General features: G+C 47.2%; 1 protein-coding gene across 5 annotated transcripts; it reads right to left on the bottom strand.

Annotated features, from left to right (window-relative positions):
- Nucleotides 1–25: 25 nt before the first annotated feature.
- On the bottom strand, nt 26–17926 carry HP1BP3 (heterochromatin protein 1 binding protein 3). Of its 5 annotated transcripts, none has more exons than XM_086860517.1 (13): nt 17809–17926; nt 11320–11517; nt 10805–10907; nt 9441–9591; nt 8920–9079; nt 8526–8669; nt 7633–7713; nt 6559–6713; nt 5748–5838; nt 4923–5082; nt 2873–2984; nt 1888–2025; nt 26–1160 (listed from the first exon to the last, which is right to left on the bottom strand). In XM_086860517.1, the coding sequence occupies exons 2-13, from the start codon at nt 11413–11415 to the stop codon at nt 875–877; spliced, it is 1677 nt and encodes a 558-aa protein (XP_086716643.1). In that variant the 5' UTR covers nt 11416–11517; nt 17809–17926; the 3' UTR covers nt 26–874. The 5 variants fall into 5 exon arrangements, with proteins under 5 accessions (XP_086716643.1, XP_086716644.1, XP_086716646.1 ...); XM_086860518.1 differs by lacking the exon at nt 17809–17926 and adding an exon at nt 16312–16787; XM_086860520.1 differs by lacking the exon at nt 17809–17926 and adding an exon at nt 13542–13609.
- Between the last annotated feature and the right edge of the window lie 2684 nt (nt 17927–20610).

Here is a 20610-nt window from a genome sequence, read left to right as displayed (position 1 = left end):
AGAGAATGAACTCAGAAGGCAGGCCTGGAATCTAGTTTCATTTTATTTTAGCAAACCGCATGTTCTTCACTTATTAACATCTCTACATTAGCAATTGTATAGCTCTCCAACTTCTCTTTAAAAAAGGGTAAACAAGAGGTGACAAACCCAGGCTTTTCATCTCTTAAAAACATTTGAAAGTTGGATTCAAGAAGACTTTAATATATTTTGGTTTTAAGGTAACAAATGTGGTGTGGAAACACTAATTCAAATCACCCGCCTAACCGAGAGCTGCCCCTTTTGGAGCCCCTCTGGCACCAGAGCCCCAGGAGGCACTGAGGATCTGCCTCAGCAGCCACCCTTGGGCCTGTGGCTGAGGAAAGCAGCACCTGGGGGGCTCAGTGCAAGTGCTGTATGTACACGGCTCCCTCGTGGAAGCGCCAAGGACCTCGGCATGCAGGGATCTAGGGAGGACTCCTCTGCCACCGCACCTTCTCATTAAAGAATCACATTCCCCCAATCATCCTGTTCCTGCTGTCTAAAGATATAAAGGTCTTCTTTGAAGAATTGTTTTAAAAGCCAACCCTCCCCCCCGAAACCCACATGGAACACCATAAATGTACAGATTAGAGACGTCCTAGAAAAGTCCTAAAATTATTGCAGAAAGTAAAGATGACTCGTTCCAGGGGAGGGGCAGGCACGAGGCACAGCATCGAGATCTAACGAATGCTTGGGTTGGTTTGATTTAGTTTTCAGCTTTTCCCCATCATTCAAGAAAAAAAAAATTAAAAAATTAAAGAAGTGTTTAAGCATCAGAACTAAAATACAAATGCACGTTGACTTATAAAACAAGATTGTGGATTTGACCATGGGATTCCCTGACACTGGAAACATTTTACTTTTTTGCCCGGAGAGATTTCCTCATGGTGGATTTGCCCTTGGCAGAGGGTTTCACTTCCTTCCTCCCACTGGCTGCTGGTTTCTTGGAAGAGCTGCCACTGGAGGCTTTCTTGATGGCTGGGGCTGCCGGTTTGGCTTTCTTAGCGGGGGTTTTGACCTTGGGAGGGGGCTTTGCTTTGTCCCGGCGGGCAGCGGGGGTTTTCCTTGGCTTGGGTTTGGACTCTCTTCGCTTCATCGGAGGGGCCCTGCTCCGGGATTTGGGGGGTGGTCTCTTCTGCATCCTGTCAGGAAGAGACAGCACAGGAGCTCAGTGGAGGCACAAACAGTACCCAGAGCAGAGCTGCTGTCAGCAGTTTGCATGAATGAAGCACATCTTGGCATCCCTGTCCTTTGCCGGCACATTACATGAGCTAAATCCCAGAGAGCAAGAGCTCCTCTGGTAGCTCTGCACTGAGCAGTTCCCATCCCCACAGAGCTGCCAGGGAGGCTTCCAACCCCTTTGTTAGGAAAATAAACATATAAATAATGACAGTGAATCAGTCTGCTGTCAGAACAATTAAGAGCCCTAAGCACTCTCTCCTGTCTAAGTGGGATTTTATTACTTAACAAACAACACTCATATTAAGTCCAAATTCTGAATGCGGCAGGTCTCACATCTGGCTACAGAGCTGCAAATAATTACTGTAGGGAAGAACTTTTTTAAGGAAACAATAAATACAAAAAGTTTACGTGAAACATCACACTTGCTAAAGCAGGAGACTAAAGGCAACACAAAGAATAAACACAGGCTCTCTCTCATCTGCAGGAGAAAAGAGGAAGGCTTCAAGTTATGGAATGGGGGAGGTCAGTACCTCTGGAATAAGGAATAATTAGAAACTTCTGCCAACACCTGTGAGCAACAGCCCTGTGGATAAGTGAGCACACCACGAGACACACCTGAGCACTCTACAGCTGTGACAGACACTTATTTCATCCAAAGGAGCCCACTCATCTCTCATGCTGCCATACCTCTTCTTTGGTGGTGGCTCTTCCTCCTCAGACTCTTCCTCTTCAGAGTCTTCCTCCTCCTCAGATTCCTCCTCTTCTTCCTCATCAGATTCCTCAGAATCCTCATCCTGCTGCTTCTCTGGATAGAGCACATCTGGGCTACAAGAGGGGTCTGGTCAGGGTGCAATTTGCTTCTAAGGATACAACTCCAGGGTAAGCAAGCCCTGGGTAACCCTGGCTCTCCTCTGGCACTGCAGCTTTCCCCTAAGGTTACAGCTTTGGCCTAATCCAGAAATGCCCCCAGGAATTCTGTGATTGCTGCTGTCCCAAACCAAGGTTATTTAGTCTCTGCCTGGGACTGCATCAGCCCTAAGCTGTCTCTTCTCCATTTCTATCCCTTGTTGCTCCTTCCCTGCAAACCCAGGGAGAGAAACCACAAAGGCAGGATGAGACTCATCACTAAGCATGGCTGAAGCTGTGGGGGACTCGTGTGCAACACAGGGAGCTGGGGAGCAGCTCTTCAATGACTGTGCTGCCATTTGGCTCTTCCTGGGACATCCTTGGGCTCCACATGGCCCAGCACAGTATCAGCTCACAGCAGGAGAAGAAAGGCTCTTTAGACTTGGAGTAGCTAATCTAGGTCATCCTCCCACCTCTCCTCCCCTAAGGAAGGAACAGTTGGGTCCTGCTCCTTAGGAGCATCCTGGCATGGAGAACCCCACTCCCTGCTCTGGTGAATTCAATAGCCCAGCCTGCAACAAAAACAGCACAACAGACTACCTGAGCCCAGTATTTCCACTGCCCTTAAAAGCTTCCCTTGCTAATGAAGTTTGCTTTCTGTTCACCCAAGTAATGCCATTATCCAGAGCATGGGTGACAACATGGCAGTTCACCAGTGATTAAACCCTCCACGACCTCCCTGTAAATAGGTTGGCTCATGAACTTCAGCTCTGCTACCTGAGCTGTGCAAAACTCCTGAACATCATTTTACAGACAAGCTCTTTACCTAGGATAATAAGGGAAACAAAGCTGAAAGGTTCCACTGAAGCCCTTCCCAGAAATTTGCTCCATCCAGCCATTCTTCTCACATTTCTGCAGGGTTCTCTTCAGTAGATGCACTGTGAAAAGGAAATCAGAGAAAGGTTGTGTTACTATCTTTATCCTCTTGTCTGATCTCACTGCTCTCTGCTATGCCCTCTGAAATCAGCGCTGGAGTAAGGATGGGAAATCCTCTCAGTCAGTTTTCAAGCAAGATACAAGATACTGCTTCTGAGCACTTGGCAAGAGTTTAAATTCTCCAGAGGAAGGAGTCAAGAACAATGCATGTTTCTAGATCATGGGATGCTCCTTCATAAATCATTCAAGAACACCATATAACTACCTCTGTCCAAATTTAGCCCAGGTCTCGGACCTGTCCTCTAAAGTGTGTTTTAAAACACTCCTTTTACCCTGATTTTGATTTCCTCATGTTCTAAATGTTGCATGTACTCCATCCCTCCCCACACTGTGGTTTGCTTTTTGTTTTGTTTTTAAAGGGTAAAATATTTCATCTAGAAATACAACAGATGAACTTTTTATTCCAGTCTTTTATTCCAGCCATTCCATTGTATGGAATTCTTACTTTGTAAGAATTGTAACTCAAACTGTGCAAGTACAGGGGATCTTTGGCAGAAGGCTTGGGTTGTTTAGTCAGTTCAGAACCATTTTCAGGCTGAATTAGAGGGACCATTTACATATTGAGCTTCCAGTGAAAAACAAGGTCCAATCTCAAGCATGTTCCAAAGTTTTTATAACCCTAAGGCTGGTTTTACTCTGGGTGTCAAAGGTCAATAAAGCACATAAAGGATTTGACTCCAGTCAAGTCCAGTTCTGAGAGGAGGCATAAACTGGGGAGGAGAGCAGAGCTCTGGCTCTGCAGTGTGTGCCCGCCTGCTTTTCACATCTCACCAGATCTTCCTCCAGTTGCTCTCAGAACAAAGCAGAGATCATCAAAATTCCTTTTATGTAATGGAAGGAGAAAGAAAACAACAGATTGCAAGCTGAGATTTCCTTCTCAGCCTTGTAGGAGTGACAAGCACTGGAGGCTGGCTCAACACAGGCCCTAAGGACAAGGGACGTTTCCAGTGGTCCTGAAAATAAACTGTGTGAGGGCTTAGGAAGCCTGGAAGCTCTTTTTCCTGCTCTGAGATTAAGAAGTCACACCCAACATCAATTTCTAATTGGCAGAAGGTCTCAGGGCAGCTACTTCAGCCCTGGAACCTGTGCTGTGTGTCAGTAACCCTGCACCAAGCAGCTGTGCTGATGCTGTGCTCCAGATAAAGACTGGGATCAGCAATCTCCTCTGCTCACGAGGAATGGCACCAGCTAAGTGACACCACAGGAACAAACTGATCTATGTTTAGATTTGAGCAGAGACTGCTGTGAGCTCAGCCTGTCTCAACTGACCTTCAGCACCAGCCACTTGCACTGGGGCTCAGCCCAAATAACCCAAATAAGCCATCAGAAGATCTGCCTGAAAGCCTCTGCTCAGGCAAAAGTCAAACCAGACATTAGTGTCACTCCTGGGAACAAAGATATGCCAAATCTCCCTTCCAAATAAAATACAAGTGGCTTTTCTCCTTATTTCTTGACCTTTTAAAAATCAGAAGTAGGGTCTCAAACAAATCAGTAAGAGGGGTGCTCGTGAATTTTTTAAAAAAGTTAAACAACACAAGTTCTCTTAATGAAACACAGTTAGGAACTGCATCGATGCCTTTCAAAGCAGAGAAGGATGAAATCAACTTAGTGATTTAAGAACAATAAAGTACTTAAATACTATTCCCCCTTCCTGGTTATACACAAGAGAATTGTGCATTCTGTCTCAGGAACTGGCCTTTGTCTGGCTTGAAAGGGGCTGATGGGAATTCAAACCACAGTGCATCTCTGCAGCACAAAGAACTGAGCAGCTGCAGCTCCCTGCAAGCTCAACAGAGCAGCTTCAAGGTGCTGCACAGGCACATCTGCAGCTGCAGGACTCTCTCAGCATGCAGAATAGAAGCAATAGATCAGTACTTTACCCTGGAAGTTGGAGTTGGTCCCTGGGTAATTTTCCAGGATATACTTCTTCAGCGCTGTGGTGGAGCAGGTCTTCGGTTCGTTCATGGCCGCAATAGCAGACAGGATGGCATCTTCCATCAGAGTCCCACCCAGCAGGGGCTTCTCCCCTGATTTCTTCAGCTATTTTCCAAGGAGGAAGAGAAAAGCATCAAGACAAAATTCTCCCAAACCAGGTCAGGACAAGCTCCTCTGCACCAGGTGGGTCGGCGCTCCTGCATTAGCACAGATATGTTTAATATTAAAACACTGCACAGGGAACGCTGCTCTCCCAGCTGCAGGTGGGAAGACAGCCCTAGTCAGTCTGGGGGGCTTTATCAGCAACCCCTCACCCCAGCCCCCAAATACACTGCAAGGATGTGGCAGTCTAAGGGCCTATTGCTCAGGGGAGGAAAGAAAAGCAAAATAAATCACATCTTCCTCCATCCCATGGACCAAATATCCCCAAGAGACTTCTGTGGTACACACATGAGTAAAAGATGTCGCAGGCATCTGGGGTACCTGCTGCACTTCCAGTGAGGGATGGGAAGGAAAGCTTATCCCACCAGCTCCCTACTGTGCTGGTGAGTCAGAGCTGAGCAGTGCGTGCAGCACGCTCAGCAAGGGAACAGGGGTCTGCTCCTGAAATGGAGACCAAGAGGAGAACAAGAGTTCTAGTGCTTCACAGCTGGACAAGAGCTGAGCATGCCAGGCTGCCGAAGAAAGGGCTGCCCTGTGAAACCAGGGGACAGGGCGCAGTAACTGACATCCAAGGCTTCTGGTCAACAAAGATGAACCCAGTCTCTGACCTGGAATGTCCCAGACGCTCCCTTCCCTGTGATCTGCTCTAACTGGCCCTTCTCTACAGCTCTCTGCAGGGCATTCTTCAGCAGCTGGGGTCTGAAACACAGGAGGAGAAAGCTTTACTGACACACACTGACAGCTCCAAAAACAAACAGAGAAACAGCGCTTTGCAGCGTGTGAGCAGAGCAGCACTTAGAGTGTCTGCCTACATGCAGACACTTTAAATGGAGATCTGTCAGTGAGGCTCATTGCCCAGGCAGAACGTGGCACCACGCTGGGATCTGAGCGGTGGCACGGGCTCGGTGGCACGGCACTGCCGGCAGCTCCGGGCACACGGCCCTGGCAAGGATCCACTTACCTTGAGCAGCACATTTGGACATGGTGGGCACTCAGCTCACAGGCAAACAAGGGGCTGACAGAACCCTGTTAGAGGTGATATGCAGGGTTTTCCTAGTTTTGCTTCCCAAGCCTCACTCCATACAGGTCAGCTTAAAGATTACTGTACATATGTGCTGGCTAAAGCAAGCACATCCAAGGGGGATGAAACTCCGAGGAGAGGCCTTCACATCCAGGCAGTAAAGGGATGTGGGTGTGGTTAAGGTGTGCAGAGCAGTGCTGCTGGTGGTGTCAGGAACAAAGATGGAATGTGGAGGGAGGCAGGAAAAGGCACAGCTTTTCCTCCAGCTTTCCCACAGGCTCTGCAACTTGGAGCAGCACCTGGCTTAAACCAGACTGAATCATCGTGAAGTGAGATAGAAGGAGAGGAAGGCCAAGTTTCCCCAATCCTCTGCTTGCTAAAGCAACTCCAGCACTTACCTTACATCTACTTTGAGTTTGGGGTAATACTGAGACACGTATTTCTTGATCAGGCTGTAAGAAGCTTCCTTGGGCTCACACAGGCGGGTGAAGGCCAGCGGCAGGACATCCTCCAGCTTCACCTGCTGCTCTGTGCTCAGAGCCGAACTGCTTTTCTGAAACACAGAGATTTTTATGTGTCAGCAGGGCCTAAAACTCTGCATTTCTGAATCAGCAATGTACATGTGGGATAAGTGCTCCTCACACTGCCTGCTGAGCTGCCTTGCTCACACTTCTTGTGGAGCCAGTGAGCCCTGTTTAAAAAGTGCCACTACAATTAGTTTCCTCCAGGGCTCTACACCAAGTGTGAGAACATTTCCTTCAGTTTTAGGGCTTTTGGTCTCCCAGGGAGGCAAGAGGTGACCACCAAGGTGTTACTTGTCTAACTCCACCTGTCTAATCCCAAGGGATTGGCAATTCCAGATAACCATTTTGTAACTGCAACATTAGAAATGTGTTTCACACACTCAGCACAGCATGGGGTGGAGATCAGCAGTGCTGGAGCCACAACTAGCTGTGAAGCTCAAAAAACCAACCCCTTCACATTAGTCCCCAACAACACCCAGCATCAGCAGCTTTCTTCCAGAAGCCTTAGGATATTTTCTTCTACCTCCCTCTGTCCTCATAGCTGATGGGAAAACATTGCCCTCAGTTCTAAAGACTGGAGTCTTCCCTTTATCCACCCAACAGATAAAACACACACAGCAGTAGCATAAATACCAACACCTGAGAGTCACCTCTCTCTGCCCAGTAAAGAGAGGAAGAGTTTCATGGTTATTCAGTTTTCTGCCTCTGAACCAAAGCCTAGGGGGTTAATGTAAACATTTTAAAACTGAGATTGTGATAATTTGACTTGGGTTTAATGCCTCATAGTAGTTTTCTGAGTCTGATATCAGTGGGATGGGTGTTTCAATTGCTGTACTTGGGGAGAAAAAGCACAGCAAGGAGGAGAGCACTGGGTTGAGAACATTGGGTAAGGTACATGTGCTCCTGTGCAGTACATTTCAGAGTGTTGTTTAAAATGATCCATCTTACCTTTCTGTCTCTGGCTTTTGGAACAGTTTTTCCTGCGTTAGACACCACCACAAAGCTCCCAGAAGCTCCCTTTCCTTTAACCTGGTTCAAGAGAAAGTCCATTTCAGTCCTTAACAGAGCAACTCACAATACTAACAACCTGAGACAGACTCACACCAAGATGCAGATTTTGAATACAGTCATCCTGCAGTGGGTTTTTATGGCAGTGGCCTGATTTGAACCAACTGAACCTTCAGTAAGACCAGAAACAGCAGCCAGGCTTTGGGATATTGCTGTTCTGACCAAGAGATCCTGACAGATAACACAGAATAAATTACTGCGTTAAAACCCACACTGCTGCAGAAGTGACACTGCTGGACTCGTGCTGCTGCAATGGTGTGTGACACAACACCCAGAAATGGCCAGGAATTGCACAAAAACCAACAGTGCCAAGTATGTGACTGACACAACAGTGCTGAAATCCTGACAGTCCAGCAAAGCAGAGACACTGGATGATGAACCTCCACGAGGAAGAACATGTTCATTCCACAGATCTTCTAGTGAAGTTAAGAAATTCCTGTGCAGTTCCCAGAATCATGGAATGGTTTTGAATAGAACGAATCTTAAAGACCACCCAGTTCTACCCCTGCCATGGGCAGGGCCACCTTCCACTATCCCAGGCTGCTCCAAGCCCCGTCCAACCTGCCCTTGAACACTGCCAGGGATGAGGCAGCCACAGCTGCTCTGGACACCCTGTGCCAGGGCCTCCCCACCCTCACAGGGAAGGATCATTTTCCAATATCCCATCTAACCCTGTTCTCTGGAACTCTGAAGCCATTGCCCCTTGTCCTGTCACTCCAGGCCCTTGGAAACAGTCTCTCTTCAGCAATGCCACCCCACAGAGCAGCTCTTACCTGCCTAATGATTCCCCTCTCCAGCTCCCTTTTCAGTGCTTGCTTCAGGAGGTATCCCCTCCTCTCCAGCTCCAGGGAAGGGTATTTGTGGATGATGTATTTCCGTATTGCAACCACCGAGGCACCGCTCTTCTGAAAGCAGGCCTGAAACAGAAACAGAACACTAGAAACCACCTACACTGGAATTATCCTGAGAGGGGTGGAAAAGCAGAGATTGGACTGATGCACACAGGCCACCACAAGATGCCAGCTACATGGTGTTCCAGGCACAGGCACATCCATCTTACACACTCAGCTTCCTGCTAACACACAGCACTGTCACCCGCCCCTCAGCAAGCTGAAATCGTGTTTTAGAACATAAATTGAATAAAAACCACATTTGTGTCCTGCTTACCCTGATGGCCTCGGTTAAAATCGCATCCATTTTGGGCCGGGAGGTGGCTGCCATCTGAGTCTGCTTCTGTGCCCGAGCCAGCTGGCTGGCAGAGAGCGTGGCCCACGCAGGGATGGTCTTCTTCACCTTCTTCTCCTTCTCCTTAGACTGCTCCTTCTCACTTAGGGAAAATACAGAGCAACAGTAAGACAAGAGGCACTAAAGCCAACAAGACAGACACGAAAAAAAACCAAACAAAACAAAGCCCAGACTATCTGACACTATTTAAATTAACATAACTTAAGGACTATTTTGATGTTCCTATTAGTAAAAAAAGAGGCTCTGTATCACTATTATGCCTCATATCTGTTCAAGAACAGCAGCTCCATATGATCAGTAGCTTCTTCCTTAGAAGTACCTTAAGGAGAAGCAACTTCAGGCATTCATTTTCCTTTTCTCTCCCACTATCTTTTCTCTCTTAGAGCCTGACTTCCTTCAGAATCCTCCTCAAAACCCTGAATTCCATGCCAAGAAAGCCTTACTCCTTTTTGGTTTCTTCTGAGGACTTAGTTTCCTCCTTCCCTTCATTCTCAGGTTCCTTTGGCTGTTCTGCTTCATTGGATGCAGCAGGCAGGGTTTCAGGCTCTTGTTCCTCTCCAACAGAGGCAGATTCCTCAGAGGTGACTTCTGCATCTAGAAAATGTGAAAAAACAAAGTTACTGTTCAAAACCAAGCTTTTATTCTTTAAGAAGGTAGAGGGGAAAAAACCAAACTTAAGAGCACACCCCACTAATTACTTCCCACCAATTTGTTTTCACTAACTTATTAGTGTTATTTAGAAGCAATTTAAAAGTGTAGAAAAGTACTGGAAAGAGCTTCAATAAAGATGCAATCAGCCCTCAAATGCCAGAATAACTGCAAACAACATTATGCAATATTTTCACAATTAACCAGTTCCGAGTGTTCTCCTCTCAACTCCACAAGCTGCTGTTGCAGACAGGCCTGGCATTCTAAGAAATAGCTTTGCTTATGACCCAGTTAATTTTAAACACAAAAGCACCTGAGGGATAATTACAATTCCATCACATTTTCCCAGACTTGGCAAAGCTTTAGGTGGCACGTGCATTGGCAGGAGCATTTGTACATCAGAAGGATCAAATCCAGTCAGAAATCAACTTATCAAGGAAATAAAAAATACATAAAAGTATATTTAGCTCAGAACAGGCCTGAGAAACTGGGCTGCCTGCTAGATAAAATGCATTTAAACTGAAATTCCACACTCTCTGGATAAAGAACTGCCCACCAACACTGCTCTGTGCAGCTTAAGCATTTCTGATACGTTCCTGTGCAGTTTTCCCATGGAGGCATTTAAAATACACAGTGAATTACGAGTCAGTGTTGCAGGTAGTTTTTTTTATTTGTGACACCAAAAAGGACAAAAATCAGTGAAATGACACATTCTGGGACACTGAGGCCAAGCTGCTAAAACCAGCCACATTAATATCAGGCAAGATTGCATGACACATTGTGGTAAAACATTTTTGCTCAGAAAAATAGCAAAAAAATTTGAATACTCTGTTTTTTCCATTTATTAACTCCACCTTTTGATCTCAAACCATCTTTCTGACACTACTGAAACTTCATCATTTCTTTACCCTAAAGGATGCGCAAACTTTCAAGGGACCATATTTAGCCATAAATATTTAGCCATGTCTGGCATGACACAAGATATGAAAGACAAAACAAGTGGGTTCAGACTGAAAACAGTGTCTGCAAAACACAAATCTTGGAGAAGCCTGTGAAAGGGAGCCAAACATTAGTAATAGTTTCATCTTGTCTGTAGGGTTTTGCAGGAGTTTCAGAGCCAGCCATGTCTGCATGTCTGCATCCCCTCCACTGACTGTACCTGCTTTGACCTCCTCCCCTTCGGCAGGTTTGCTTTTGGGAGGAGTTTCCCGGGAAGAAGCGTTCACCGAGCGACGGATTGGCATTGTGTCGTCTTCCACTTTCTACAAAAAACACATGAGAATCAGCACAGATGCTGGAAAGAATCTGAAAGTTTTGAAATGGGATTAAAGTAAATCAGAGCAGCATAGGTAGAGATACTCTGGTTTGGATTTTTTAGGATGTTAAAAGACAGTAGCCCTCAAAACAGCTTCTTCAAAGAATTATAGGAGAGGATAGTTCCACATTTTATGGTTATAAAAGAAATTATTTCAATTCCAAATTAAATGAGATGAGCATTTGAGGATTTTGACAGACATATCATCTCAGGGAAAGCAGGGAAGGGGAAGCAGAGTTTGTTGGACTCCCAGTCGAGTTTCCTAGAAGCAGGGGAGAAAGAATACTGAGTAACCTTGAGCAGGACTGGAAGTCAAGGACTGATCCAAGGGCAAGCTTGGAGAAAGGGCCAGCCCCTACCTCACTTAACTTGTCCGTGTGGATCAGCTGAGCTCCCGTTAAGAGTGGAAGCGCCTTATGATGCACGGGTTCAGCTTCAGACAGATCAGTCGACATTTAAATTAATTTCTAGCCCCAAGTGCAGGTAACTGTGGAGCCCCAGGTTTTAACCCCAAGGACTTTTTCCTAATGGTTTTCACAGTGCAGTGAGGAGTCAACCTAAAGTACAGAAAAGATGTGGTGTGAAAATTAACAAAACAAAAACATGTAGGTCCACGTATCTATCAAATTAAAGATTAAAAAGAAAAGGATAAATGACTTACACAACTGACAAGCAACACTTGCATTCAACAAAGGTGCTAAAACATGTATGCAAACTGGTGAGCTATGGGTGGAACAGAAAAGGGAAAGGTGCAAGCCAGACCTGCTCCTTTAGAAGATGGCTGAAAGGTAAAAAGGCTCTTTAAGTTAAGGGCAAACACTGATGAGAAGCAGCCATTTCACTGAGTGAGGGAACTGGTCACTCAGTGACTTTGGGAAAAAGCAGGAGCTGGCACATGGAGCTAAGGAATGACACCATTACATCCCAGGGAGAAGATACAAGCATTGGGAACCCAAGCTATGCCCCCCCAAACTAAACCCCATGCAATTTAAAGAAATTAAGAAATATTTTGACAAAAAAAAAGACAATCAGAAGAGCAGTCTCCATGCCTTCTACCAGAAAACAAGCGTGCCAAAGCTCTGCTCCAAACACATGCACTGTCATGGATAACAAATGGGTTAAGCTCAGTTTAACCCTCATCATGTCTCACACCCTACTACTATTGTGCTTTTACAGCCTTTCTTACCTGCTGCCCATCTGCCTGCACTGGGCACTGCACTCCTAAGGAGAGGGGTTTCACTAATTCCATCACAAAACCAGGATTCATTGGCTCATTCACTTCCTCTCAGCATTCCCTTTAAAAACCTCAGAAGCAAAGCCTCACCTCCAGCAAACCACATCTGGACCTGTCCCAATTGCATCCGAAGGTCAAGCTCCAGCTTGCCCTCCTCCCTTCCTGACAGAGATATGCCCTGCTTTCACCTACTCTGTGTCTCCTTTTGCTCAGAAGGCAGGCACTTACCATAAACTTTCTGTTTCAAGAGGTATTTCTCCAGCCTGAACAGAGCAGCAGCAGCCCCAGCCCTGTTTCCAAGCTCTCAGCGCAGTTTCAGCACTGCTCTCCCCACTGCACAGGTAGGTGCTCTGTACCACACCAACACCACCTCCCCAAAAACACAGTCCTGTCCCTGCTCAGCAGTGGGGATCCCTAACCAGCCAGAGACACTTCTGACAACAACTCAACAGCCACTCTGAGAACCCACGGGGAACTGTCCTGCCTCAGCACCAGGGAAAGCAAAGCTCAACAGCACCGGCTGTTTTCTTCTGAGGCAAAACAGAAATATCAAACCACACCACATGCCAACAAAACAAAAAAATGAGATGAATGAAGCTTTCTTGTGAAATGTCAGGATGTGAAAATATACTAATTGCCAACCAGAATATACAGAATATAGCACAGCACTTAAAAAAAAAATTGTCCTGTTTTAAGGGACTTTCCTTCCTCAAGTGTGGAAAGTGAAAGGAAAAAAAAAATGAGCATTTTCACCAGGCTTCAGCTCAGGATCCAGTGTTTTTTATAGCAGAGTCTAAAGCCCTTCAAGAAAATGCCAGAATTTTGAAGTGAGTCCAAAATAACCAACTACAGATTCCCCCTCAGGGAAATCAGCTGGGGGCAACAGAAGACACATTCCCTGGGATTAAACACACACACAAGCCACACTGTGGCTGACATGGTCCTGGGCTTTAATTATTTTTTAACTGTGTGACCTGCATGACACATGCATGAAAACAGTACTCCAAACTTTGACTTAAAATTCCCTAAGTTTTTAAAACCCTTTTGTTTAGATCAGTGTATAAAGCACTGGAGTCTTTTTGCTCTCAAGAGTACAATTCCTTGTTCCTGTGCCCACAATACATGCAAACAAGCTGGTATCCAGCAGAAATTCAGGCTTGTTGGTTCCCTCTGCATTCCCAGGCATGTTTTACACAAACATCAAACAAATATTGTGCCTTGAAAGGGGGAAGAGGCCACCACCTGCAGATGCAGGTTTCAAGGGTGATTTTAATGAACATTTAAATCTGATCAAATGTCAGAAAACTATAATCACATCAGCAGTGAAAACAGCACCAGGGTGCTAACCTTCACCAAAGTACAGAAAGTCACTCCAGAAACTCCAGCTCATAAGGACTCAAGGTAGGGCGAGCAGGCTGAAAACAAATATGCAATGGAAAAATGAGGAAGTATATCCAATCCTGGGCCAGTGGGGTGTCCCCTTACTGTCACACAACACCCACGGGTGATTGATGTCCTTAAATGTGACTGGGTACAAAGTACACGACACCGGCCTAGAAATGGGGTCAAAAAGGGCTAAAAAAGGGTTTTATGCAATTGCAGGTTAGAAGGCAGGGCATCAAACCCAACAGGTGATCCAACAGGCAATACAAGTAAGAACAGCTGTTTGTTATCAGAAAGCCTTAAAAAGCAAAGTAAAACTGGGTTTAAAAAACAAGCTATTGGTTCCTGAGAATTATTTACTACTTTATAATGCACAAGATCATTTAAATGTTCTGGAAGCTGCAGAATAAAAGCACAGGAAATGTTAATACTTCTGAAAATCCAAATCAAACATGCCCAAACTCATCACCTTCTAACTTGCTAGCTGCATAACTCTTTCAAGGCTTTGTCCCCTTGAAATCCTCAAAGCTGTTCCTAAAAACCCAGCCCAGGTAGCAGATATTTTGTCAAACCCTCATGGTCACAGTTTATCACCCAGCACCATCTTGGATACAAACGTGTCTGTCAGGAGTTCTGGTGCTGTCACTGCCCGCACGCTGCCGTGTTCCAGCACTCCGGCTTTTCCAGCCCACGGAGCTGCCTGTGCTCTTGGCTAAGTCAGCCCAGGAGCACTTAGTCATTTATACCAGCCTAAAGTCCTGCAGATTAATAAAATATGTTCTGAATTGAGAATACAAAGTTAATTCCAACTTCTGATTCTTATTTGCCAACCCACTTGGAAACTCCCTCGCGTGCGGCTGAGCGCAGCTGACACTCCCATCACTCTTGCTGCATTCAACAACCTCTGTCCCGATCCTTAGAGCCATTTCCCAGGTGTCCCAGCTGTCTGACATTTCCCCCTGACTGAGCTCCAAGGTCTGCCTTTGCAGCTCTCCTGCGGTGGAGGCTCCTGGGGCTCTGTTCCAGGCTACCTGAGCTGTGAGCAGCTTGTTTCAATTAACCAGGAGCAGTGGTCCAGCTCACCCATCCAAGGGCTCCCCACTTGCCAAGCAGTGCATTCCTGAGCCTGCCTGTGTTACAGTGTCCATTTCCAGCCACTCCTTCCCTGCCTGGGGTTATGGGGGAACAACAAATCCCATGTACTTTAGGGTTCAGGGGAGCACAGCAAAAATCCCTCACACTTCCAGCATCCCAGGAATTCCTACACTCAGAGACCCAAAGGAGGGGCTTTTAAGCCTAAAGATGTTTTAATTTGAAAACACTTTCATTCAGCATTGAATTTGAGCCTCTGACTCCAAATGCCACGAATGCAACCCAACTGACACCTTGCCTGTCCCAGTTTCTACAGAGCATAAACCCTGCCCTTCTGTGCACACAGATGCTGCTTTCACTGAAAGAAAAAAAAAAAAAAAAAAAAGGCACATTACTAGAGTGAGACTGATGCTCCCACCCAGGGCTGAGCTCAGCACTTGTCTGTTTACTATTCTCCACACAAAGAACACCAGCCCAACAGAAAACCACTATGGGCTTCTGATTCTTTCTCCATCAATCTCTGACCTGCACAGAAGGCAGAACAGATCGTTTCCATTGCCTGGATTATTTTCCATTCCAACACCCAGGAGTTTTTCCTCATGTCCCCAAACAGCCACAGTCAGCAAGCAACTTAAATTACACTACCATCATACCTAAAACTCACAGAAACTTCAGCCAAGGGATTAATATGATGCAGAATTTCTGCCTGCATGGCTGTCTCAAAATAATCCATCTCCACACTGATGCTCAGGATCATGATGGTGACAAGCCCTGAGGAACAACAGTTTTTGGCTAGAATGGCCCTTGATCCAAATTCTCACACTCTGTCTATGCCACATGGCCACTGAGGGATGAAATCACCCCTTTAGAGTTCACAGGGTTCAGCTTTGAGCTTAAAAAACAAGGACAGATCACAAAGTTAAAACAACTCCAAAATGAAAATCTTCTGCTGAAAGTTTTCATAGCCTTGGATAAAATATCTTAATTCAGGATCCAACTTCATGAATTTTGACAAACTGCTGACACCTGAATGAAAATTTAGGCTGCAAGTGTTACATACCAGGGTTTGAACCCTTTATAGGCCATCTCCTCCTTGCCTAGATAGAATAAGCTTAAACATAAACCCTCCTCCCAAATACTACTTATTCACCCATCATTTATTATTCTACAGACTAAACTATACATGACAAAAGCCATTACTTCATTGCAGTCTGTAAGAAATCTACCCACACCTCCCATTATAGTCCATCAATGTAACACTTTTATTCCCTCACTGAAGTTTAAATCCTCAGAGGACCCCAGGTCACTTGTAACAAAATGCTGCCAAAAGATTTACATGTCACTTTCTGCTGAAAGGGAAAAAACACAGGAAAAGATATTCTGAAGACAAAAACAATTCAAAGAGCTTCTGCCTGATGAATGTGCATGATGAATTGAGAAGATCATTAATTAGCAAGCTCACACATGTAAACAAGAGAAAGCTCCAAAAGCCATTTTATTTTTTTTTAAGGTATTTATATCAGGTTCTTCCCTCCAACAGGAATTATGAGGGCTTTTTTTTTTTTTTTCTTTTTTTTTTCCTCTACTTGTTGCTGATTTCCAAGGATCTCCCACTCTATCCAGAATTTTTTTGAAGTCTCACCTGAGGAAGGCCTGTGCTCTCCTGCCCAGTCCATCAAACACTTCCACTCTTGAGCTGAACTCACCTCCCTCTCCTCTCACTGCTCTCATGGAGAAGGGACGCTGTTTACAAACACAAGCACTTCCGAACCTTTCCTGCCTCAATGGGAGCTGCTTGCCAAAGACTGCTGGCTAACTCTCCCTTGAAGATGCTAAAAATACTATTTATGGTCAAAGCAAACAAAAGTCACATGCTGGGAAATCAGAGTGCAACACTTACTCAATAGTTAGATAAGAACTGGGAAGTGACACACTTGCTAACCCAGAAATAATTCAGTAGGGCTCCTACCAAGTGAGAAATACCACAGCTATAAACAAACTATCCAAACTATCAGTCTCTGCTACACTGTATAGAGGAGCGACAGCAACACACCCACAATCCCACTTTATCCAACTTTCCTTCTGCAGCGCAGGCCGGGCAGTTCCCCAGTGATTTGCAGACACTGGTTAATGGGAAAACAGTTAAAATACACTATTTGGGAATGTGGGAAGGATTCGCTCTGAACAGCGTTCCCGAGCTGTCCTCAGGTGCAGCAGGTTGGCTGCTGGGGCCCCGGGCCTGGCGAGAGCCACCCCAGAAGCTGCTCCTTCTCTCCTTAAATCTTAGCGATGTTTTACCCAAAAACACCCCACAGCCTAGAGCGGCAAGGATAACGATACAGGAACAGAAGCCAGTTCCAGACTGGAATTTAACAGCCTTCTCTATAGAGTCTGTGCTCTACAGAGGGGGTGATTTACATCCCTTTAGCGGGCTGTGAGCACCTGGGCGCAGGAAGGCACTTGGAAATGCTTGGGAGCCTCACACGTAGGTCTGTATCCATCGCTATCAGCGACTCCGGGGGGATTAGGGATCTCTTTTAGGAAGCGGAGCCACACCGCAGCCAGGCTGAGGTTACCCCCGAGTGGTGGCACTTCTCGGGCGTTGAGGAAGTGAGTTAGTGCAGGCAAAAACCCAAACAACAGCACAGCCAAGCAGCCGAAAGGCGGGAAGGCCGCGGCGGGAGCCAAGCTCTTCCTAAGTTTATAAATAGCGATTATTTATCGTGTCGCGGCCCTGTCAGCCCCTTCCGCCGCTGACCTTCCCCGGGGCTCGCCCTGTATCGGCGAGAGGCGTGTTTGAGCCCCGCAGCTCCTTTGTGAGGGCCCGCGGGCCCGCACCCCGCCAGGCCCCGCTGGGCCCGGCGAACACCCGAGGCCCGGGGCCGCCTCCTCGGGCCTGTGCCGGGCCGAGCCCGCCGCGACATCGCGCCGTGCCCGCGCAGCGTGTCGCGACTCCCCGTCACGACATCCCCGCTCCCCCAGGCCTGTCAGGGCAGGGAGGGGGACGCGCTGAGGGCAGTTCCGGGGAGCCCTCCCCCGGCGGCGCCCCCGCGCCTCGAGCACAGCACCCACGGCCTCCCAGGCGCGGCTCCGTGTCCCGCCCGGCGCAGCGCCGGGGGCGGGCGGGGCCGGGACTCACCGGGCCCGGCGGACACAAAGCGGCGGCGCCTCCAATGGCGGCGGCGGCGGGACCGGGGGGGGGCCGGGGGGGGGCGGCTGAGGGGCGGGGGCGCGCGGGGGAGGCGGGGCCGCGGCGCGCGCGGCGGGGGGGCGGGGCCGGGTGGCGCCGCCGGCCAATGGGAGGCCGCGGGCATTTTTCAAATGCCGCCCCTTCTCCCCCGCCCCCACCGCCTCCACGTCGCGCGGGAGCGCGCGCGTGCGCGGGGCGGGGCTGCGCGCGCGGGGCGGGGCTGCGCGCGCGGTTCCCGCCGCTGCCGCTCTGAGGCGATTCCCGCCGCTGGGGTCGTTGAGGGGGCGAGAGCCGCTCCCGGGGACCGCCCCGCCGAGCCCTCAGCGCGACGGACTTTGAGCTCAGCCCCGCCAGGCTGGGACCACGCCGCCGCCTCCTCAGCCCTGCCAGAACCGAGTGGCCGTGTTCCTGTGTCACCTGCTCCAGGTGACCCTGCTTTGGCAGAGGTTTGAACTGTATCTTCTCCAGAAGTCCCTTCCAACCCCAACTATTCTGTAATTTAGTGTCCACCAGCGAATTCCCGTTCCGGAGAACTCCAGTCTGTATCTGGAGTCTTGTTGCGTCCTCTTCTCACCCTCTGCGGTATCCCCAGTGTCGCCTTCCCTTTGCTTCGGCCTCTTCACCCCTATCCCTCATTAGCTGTGTAATTACTGCCTGCCGCAATTACACCAGTCCTAGTGCTGAGGTCTGGCTGCAAGCTGGGAGTTTTTTGTCACAAGTCCTCATATGTGGGAAGGATATCTTTCCTGAGGGTGCTTTGCTCTGTTTCAGGTAGTTTTTACCTGTGCCTCACTGCTCAGGGTGAGGATTATGGCAAGGCAGAGCTCGGGTGTGACCCACACTTGTATCTTCATTGTCACAGTAATCTCCTCAGTTCCCTACCTATTCTTATTTTCTGCCATAAGCATGCTTAGAATCACAGAATCATTAAAATTGGAAAAAAAACATTAAAATCATTGAGTCCAGCCTTTCCCCTAGCACTGTCAAGGCCACCACTAAACCATGTTCTCAAGTGCCACATCCACACATTTTGAACAGCTCCAGGGATGGTGGCTCCCAATACACCACAGCAATTTCATCTACTTTCTCTTGTCCGAGCAGTTTTCTCATTTTTGACCCTTCACATTCCTTAAAGCCACAGGATCACACACTGCTCTGTCTCTGCTCCACTTTTTGGGCAGGTTTGTGTCATCTGTGTCCCTCTTCCTGTTCCCACTGTGACACACACTGTATGTGACAGTGACGGGAATGAAGCTGTGGGCCAGCACGGAAGGAACAGGGAAATCCATGGCCAGGGAATCAGGCTGCAGCAGGGAGCCAGGCTGCCAGAGTTATTTGTGATGGTGTCAAGCACTACCATTGTCAGAAATAATAAGTATTAAACACTTTTAGCAAGTACTAAGCACTGTTAATAAGTAGTAAGCCTTTTCAATACCTTCCCTGCCCACAGGTGCCATGGACTGGGAAGATTCCAACACTTTTTTTTCCCTGAAAATCATTCCATTTGCTTCCACCTTGCTGTTCCACCTCCCCTGAGCCTCCCCACAGCTTTGGGCTTTGGCTGTGTTGCTTGCAGATCATCCAGACACGTCGCTTTTGCTCCCAAGGAGTCGCTGTAAAATTTTCTGGTCAGGGGTTTTACTGTTTCCACCCAGTGCCCAGAGCAATGCCACATGTTGTTCTTCTCCTAGAAACATGGAACCTGTTGTGTTTCTGGTTTAGATACAGTTTTGAATGATGTTTTAAATCTGCCCATGGCAACTCCATTCCAGGGGTTATTTTGTTGACTTTCTTACCCTACACAAACTCATATTTTGCCCACATTGCCACATTTTTTTATTTAAAGTGAATGCACTGGAATTTAATAAGCACCCTCTGTGAGGCTTAACATCTACCTGCCACATGATTATTACCCTATTTTATAACTCCTGTCAAACTGTGCACCTGCTGAAATCATCTTCTGCTAATACATTCTTGATCCTGCTGTGTCTCTATTGCCAAATGCTGTTCCAACATTGATCTGCAGCTCCAAACTTCAGCTCTGAATATATTCAGGCCTTGCCTCTGGTATTGTCACCCCAAGTTTTTGTCAATTTTCTGCTTTTCCACTTTTACTTCAACTTTTACATCTATGTTAGGAAGCTCTTTATCCCCTTCTGACCTGCAGTCCACCTGGCTCAGGGAGAATTTGAGCCTTTTTTCCATCCATCCTGTCCCATCCTATCCTGTCACTCTGCTCTTTCATCCCTAGAACTCCATGTTCTGCTGCTGCTTCTTCAGCTTGTACTTTGAAAAACAAATCTAGTATCATATATATAATCCAATATTCCGAGAAGGTCTTTACCTTCAGATCTCGTTATCCCTGAATATGTATCCAAGGGGATTGTTTTGTGCCCAGCCATGATTGGATGGTCACTGCTCTCTTCAGACTGGCCCTGTGTATCTGCACAGGGAGTGATGGCAAGCACAACAATCCCATAACCATCACTGAACCAAACATTTAATTCATGTGGGTCTCCCACTTGTTGAGCCACACACAAACTTCCAGAGGCTTTCTGCCCACAGCCAAATAAGCATTACAGAAGGAGCTGTTACGTGGTGGTGTTGCCCTTCCTGCAGACACACATAGTTCTTGTCTTTATGCCTGAGCTGCTTTTTAAATTCTTACTTCTACTTATTAAGAGATTTTTTTCCCTTTTACATGTCCTGAAATGGGGACTTAGTCCTTTAAACTGCAATTTTCCACTCAGT

The sequence above is a fragment of the Cyanistes caeruleus genome, chromosome 22 (genome assembly GCF_971803275.1).
Source record: "Cyanistes caeruleus chromosome 22, bCyaCae1.hap1.1, whole genome shotgun sequence".
In the NCBI taxonomy this organism is placed as follows: domain Eukaryota; kingdom Metazoa; phylum Chordata; class Aves; order Passeriformes; family Paridae; genus Cyanistes; species Cyanistes caeruleus.
This window is presented reverse-complemented; position numbering and strand designations above follow the sequence as displayed.